The sequence below is a fragment of the Henckelia pumila genome, chromosome 2 (genome assembly GCF_033568475.1).
Source record: "Henckelia pumila isolate YLH828 chromosome 2, ASM3356847v2, whole genome shotgun sequence".
NCBI lineage: Eukaryota > Viridiplantae > Streptophyta > Magnoliopsida > Lamiales > Gesneriaceae > Henckelia > Henckelia pumila.
In genome coordinates, this window is record NC_133121.1 from 22,634,805 (window position 1) to 22,640,623 (window position 5,819).

Genomic DNA, 5,819 nt, shown 5'->3' on the forward strand with positions numbered 1-5,819 from the left:
AATTTCAAAATGTTTTTCCACACGGAGACGATCGGGTTGAAATTTAATTAAAAAAATTTCGAAATGCTTTTCAGACGTAGGCATACTTAAACTTTAAACCTGACGTCAATATTTCATTATACTTCACGCTTTTTAAAAACTGGTTTAAAAAACGCCAAAGTTTCTTCCCAAAAACAATGTTTCCCCGTATTACCATTATTTTCCGGGATAACAAAACAAAACAAAGCATATAAAATAAAAACTCAAGACACAATTTGATGTGGACAAAAAATTACCCCAAGACAAATTAAGGGTGAGCAAAATTTCGGTTAAACCGAATTAACCGACCGAACCGAATCAATTCGAAAATTCGGTTCGGTTAATTCGGAAATTCGGTTTTTATGTTATAAAATTTCGGTTAAATCGGTTAATTCGGTTCGGTTTTCTGTTTTCTTAAAAAAAAAATCGGTTAATTCGGTTAACCGAATTATAAATAATTAAATTTTTAATTTTTTTTATTAGGCCTTATATATAATTTATAATATATTTTAAATGTTTTTATATTTAATATTTTACTTAATGTTTCTTATTTTAATTTTTTAAGCTCAATATATTTTTATAATGATAAAAATATCATATTTAAATTATTAATTTTATAAATTTTATTAATTTCTTATTTTTTTTTTAAAAAAAATCGGTTAATTCGGTCGATTAACCGAATTAACCGATTTTTAAATCGATTCGGTTAAATCGATTTTAGTATAAATTCGGTTCGGTTCGATTAACCAAAATGCAATTCGGTTAATTCGGTTTCGGTTAATTCAGTTCGGTTTTTGACCGAATTAACCGAATGCTCACCCCTAAGACAAATAGTACAAAAACTTACAGTAACACGGTTTACAATAAACTTTAATATGCAGGCATGCAATATCAAGGTCCACTAGTATGCATAATAGAGCTGTCAAACGGGCCAACTCATCAAAAACCCACCTTTTGGCGGGTCGATGGCGGGCCGAAAATCCTCAACCTAACCCAACCCAAGGTGGGTTGCGGGTTAGGCGGGCCGGCCCGCGGATTGGCTCATGACAAATAAAAATAAATAAATAAAATTATAATTAATTATAAATATCATTTCATAAATAAATATTAATAGAAATATATAAATAAAAATTTAAATTATTGATATCACGTGTGTAAATTTTATATAAAATAATTAATACAAAAAAAAATTCATAACTTTTATTAAAAAAAATATATCATAATAAAAATAAAAATAAATTATTAATCCTCCAGGCCCGCGGGCTTGGGTCAACCCGCGCGGGTCGCGGGCCTTGGTGGGTTGGCCCATCTAGACCCACCTTTTGTTGAGTTGAAAAAATATCAACCCAACCCACTTAAATTGTGTGACGAATCGGGTCGATCCGACGGGCCTAACCCAAATTAACGGCTCTATGCATAATTTCACTTGCCATAAATTTTCCGCTGCAAAAATTACGCAACAAACGGAGAACACCCCACTGACGCATTTTACGGCGCACAAATATTTATTTATAGTTACAATTTACAAAGTAGAAAGGAAAATTACACATCCCGACTCCCGTGGTTTAAAATCATGATTTAGACTTGTCTTGCTATATGTTTTTGCATGCCTTTTAGATGACTAGGCAATCTCAAAGAAGAAGACGAAGACATACCATTCATTCGTTGCGTACTAAGATTACCAAAACCTTCATAAGGCGACTGAAAACCGACGCTTTCAACGTCCCCTGCTGTCTTAAATAATCTTCTTCTATTAACCTCCTTCACCAGAGATTGATGTAGCAACTGGCTTCGTGTATCCACCAGAGACCGGTTCTTTGTTAATTCAAGTGGTCCCATCCTGTACTTGCAAATGGATTTTTTATTAGAGTATTCTAACATCTCCTGGCATTGCTTGTAGCAATTTTGAGCTAGATTTTGGCCGGTGGTAGAATTTTCTCCGGGATAGAATCGAGAAGGAATCCGCATATGATCATCAGCATCAGTTCGATCATGTCTTTTTGGGCTCATTTCACGATCATTTTCATCAGCAGAATGGTATGCCCAGTTGGAGTATTTTTCGGAATGTGCTGAGCTCTGCGAGCTAGTGTCATCAAACAAGTCATCTACAAAAAAGACGGCCGGTTTAATTTGCTTCATCATCTCATACATAACGAATGGAGGAAAAACAATACTTATCAATTGCGACAGACGATACCTTGAACTTGAAGCCAATGACTGCTGTGAAGCTTCGTATCCATCCTCTGGGATGCGATTGAACTCGAGAAGGACACTTGGGACGATATAGAACTTGAGTAGGATGTTTGTTGATCACTATAATTTTCCTGATAATTTTTGTGGTCTGAGTTCCAATTGGGAACTAGACCAGATATCTCGCCATCTATCATATTTGCGATTTCTGATGGTTTCCAGTCTGTAATATCTAATTCCTTCACCATTTCATTTGCAACATCCATGGGTGTATCGTTGACTATGTCGAAGGGAAAAAAAACGTTTCTAGCATCACCTGAAAAGCGATCGAAAAATTGTTACCAATAACATCAAATTTTAACTCCAAATTGAAGGCATTTGGATAAAATGTGCAATAAATTCAGCCGAAGCTAACTCAACATGGAAAATAAGTCATATGATAAATGCAGAATTGAGTGTTTGCCATTATACGAAATACTATAAGTGGAGTACCCCTTTGTCATTTTGCCAAATACTATAGTTGAAGTAACCGTTTGCCAATATACCAAATACTATAGCTTAAGTAACCATCTAATTCAAATATTTTGTAACATAGAACAGTCCGGATATCATTTTTCAATACTTTATACCACATAGAGAGCCTCGTGGCAATAGGGCAATGGTTGCTCCCAACAGTACCAAAATGTAATACCTAGAACTCAGAAATACCTTCTTTATCAGCAGCAATCTGCACTTTAAGGAATATGGTATCATCCTCAGGGTTCAGCTTCCCAGTAATTGTCATATTAGTCTTAGGCACATCGTCATCATTCAACCATAGATGCTCAAGTTCAACATTTGCATTCAGAAAAGGCTTTTGATTCGCTATATCTAACTCGATCTGATCGTGAAAATTGTCAGCTAAGAGAAATGGATCAAGCAACAGATCTTTGGCAGATAATCGCTTTGATGCAGGCTCTAAGCATTTTCCGATGAATCGTTGTGCTTCCAAATCTTGAACTTTGTAAAATGCCCTTGGCTTTTTACCCTTCAAACAAAGAATTAAAGTGGCATCCCCTTCAGTTTCTGATCTGGTTTTAAATTTTTTCTTTTTTTGCTAAAATTTGTGACGAAGATCTTACTGATGTCACTTTCTTGTAAATCTGAGCAGGATTGGTGCACTCACTGTACGGATATTCGGAAGTGACCATCTCTAGAACACACATCCCATATGAGTAGACATCAACCAGTTCGTTATAGTTCTCTTCATATAACTCCGGTGCCATAAACTCTGGTGTGCCTACAAAAGTAGTAGAGAAATAGATATATTAACTTTCCTGGTATCACCACGAAATTAAAAAAATTATACGGATATTTTTATTTATTAATACATCAAATGAAACAAATGTAACCAAGGACGCGTACCTATAACGCTATGTGCTCTACATGGTCCTCTGAGTATTGCTGCCAGACCAAGATCACCAATCTTCACTTGTCCAAGGTGTCCATTGACAAATATGTTATCGCACTTAAGATCTCTATGAATCACGGGAGGATCATGTCCATGTAAATACACAATACCTTCAAGTATTTCGCGTGCCCATATCTTTATCGCACGCATACTGATTCCTTTATACTTCAATCTGTATCTGCACTAATCTAATCCAAGGTCATATATCTCAGATCAGATTACAAAAAGGAACAGAAGTCCTTTATATTGGATAGAAATGGAAAGGAACATACTCTCTTAGAGTGCCAGAAGTGAGCATTTCAGTAATAAAGTTAAATGTTCTCTGTTCAGCATCGATCCAACTAGTGTAGAATCGGATGATCGAGTCATGATTGAGAGTACTGAGTAGATGAACTTCAGAGTAAAGGCGTTGCAAATCGTCTGGTGAATGAAGCAAATTGGTGAGATTAACTTGGTTCCATGCAACTTCGATTCCGAACACCTCATCAATTGCCTTGTACACCGTTTTCATAGCCCCCTTTCCAAGAACTTCATCGAACTGCCAGAGTCACATTTAAAAAATTCAAGATAAACACAAATAGAAAGGAATCTTTATGAAGCTCTATGGTCATGCTTAAGGTCCACAAGATGAGAGCTTACGATCTTTCACCCATACCATGAAAGTTAACAATCAAAGTTTTTCGAAATTGAGTCCATAGTATAGTATTCAGGCATTTCATTCAAACTGTGTCCATCAGCAGCCACTCAAACAATGAGCAATGAAATAGAATTAGAAATTAACCTCACAAACACAACAAATTAAGTGCCAGATTCTTGGTTAAGCATAGACTTCCTTAGCAATAATTAGTGTTATCACCATCAAGTCTGTCAATATAACTAGGATGGATATAAAAATTGGGTTTAATCACATAACTATCTTGTGAAATACCGAAATTGCCGAAACTTCATGACTATATCCCGTGTTTTCAAGTCTCGAGCACACATACCCCTGAAAATGCTTATGGACAAGATTGTGTGTGCTCAAAATTCGAAAACACTGGGAAGTTAATAAATCATTTTTTTCCCCATAAAGGGTTTTTCGGAAACTCAAGATTTCAAGGATTAGTTAACGCAATCAACCTAAAAATTATTTTTAGGATCTAAGAGTTGGACTCATTTAAACTTCTGGCAGGTTATTTTAGTTATAAAAACATATCGTTTAACTAGTCAAAATTATTACCATCCTTCTGAAAACAAATATGGAAGAGGTTTTATTAAGGAAAAAAAATAATTCACTAAATTCATACCTAGCAGCCCGAATTTACAATATTTGATGATGTATTATGGTGTAAAGCAATAGTAAAAGATTTAAAATTGGATCGTAGAGCGCTATGAAACAGCAAGCAAACAAACAAACAAACATCAAGATCTATTAATTAATTACACGCTACTTTTTCTGTTATAATATTAATGCAAACTCGTGAACTAATTTCCCTTTCTAGCCAATTATCTATTCAAAAGTAGCTTTTTAATTAGTTAAAACAATGATTTGATAATCATTAGCAAAAGAAATTCAAACAAAAGTTAAAAAGTACTGTAAGAAAAATAAAATATTTCGATGCTTCTGAGTGGGAAATTTTATCAAACAGGAACTCACTCGAGCATAGCGACCAGTTGGATCAATTTGAACAACTTTCTGAGCTCCGATCGATTCACGGGCCTGCCCCAAAAACCCTAGTTTCTGCATATTCGTGAATTATTTATTATTTCATCAGAAAATCATTTCTTTCAGATGAAAGAAAACGAGATAAAATCTCTATGCCAGTGCGTGTTCATGTTTGTCGCAAGCGAAACATGATCGAAGAAAACGTAAAAGCTTGCGGGAATCAATTCGTAGGATGATCGAAACTCATCTTCTTTGCCGATTTGATTGACCAAATGGACAGCAGAAACTGACAGGGGAATATTATACAGTATTTACCAGCTTTCTGTCACTTGCATATATATAAATTTTAAAAGCAGTGTACGACCTATTCGAAGGTTTATTTGATAAAATATTATCGTTCCGTATCAAAAGCCAAAAAAACAATATTTTTTTTTTAAAAAAAAAGGGTGATTTTCTTGTTTGAAATACGTTTGAATTGGCTTTTTAGTGCTTAAAAAAGCACTTTTATTTAATTTT

The 5,819-nt window shown here is 34.7% G+C and overlaps 1 protein-coding gene across 1 annotated transcript; it reads right to left on the minus strand.

The window, feature by feature from the left end:
* Positions 1–1,415: 1,415 nt before the first annotated feature.
* Positions 1,416–5,619, minus strand: LOC140878666 (probable serine/threonine-protein kinase WNK4). The gene is made up of 7 exons (XM_073282282.1): positions 5,295–5,619; positions 3,931–4,196; positions 3,613–3,836; positions 3,330–3,487; positions 2,917–3,235; positions 2,216–2,524; positions 1,416–2,123 (listed from the first exon to the last, which is right to left on the minus strand). Exons 1-7 carry the CDS (start codon positions 5,382–5,384, stop codon positions 1,597–1,599), a joined length of 1,893 nt encoding a protein of 630 aa, XP_073138383.1. The 5' UTR covers positions 5,385–5,619; the 3' UTR covers positions 1,416–1,596.
* Positions 5,620–5,819: the final 200 nt, after the last annotated feature.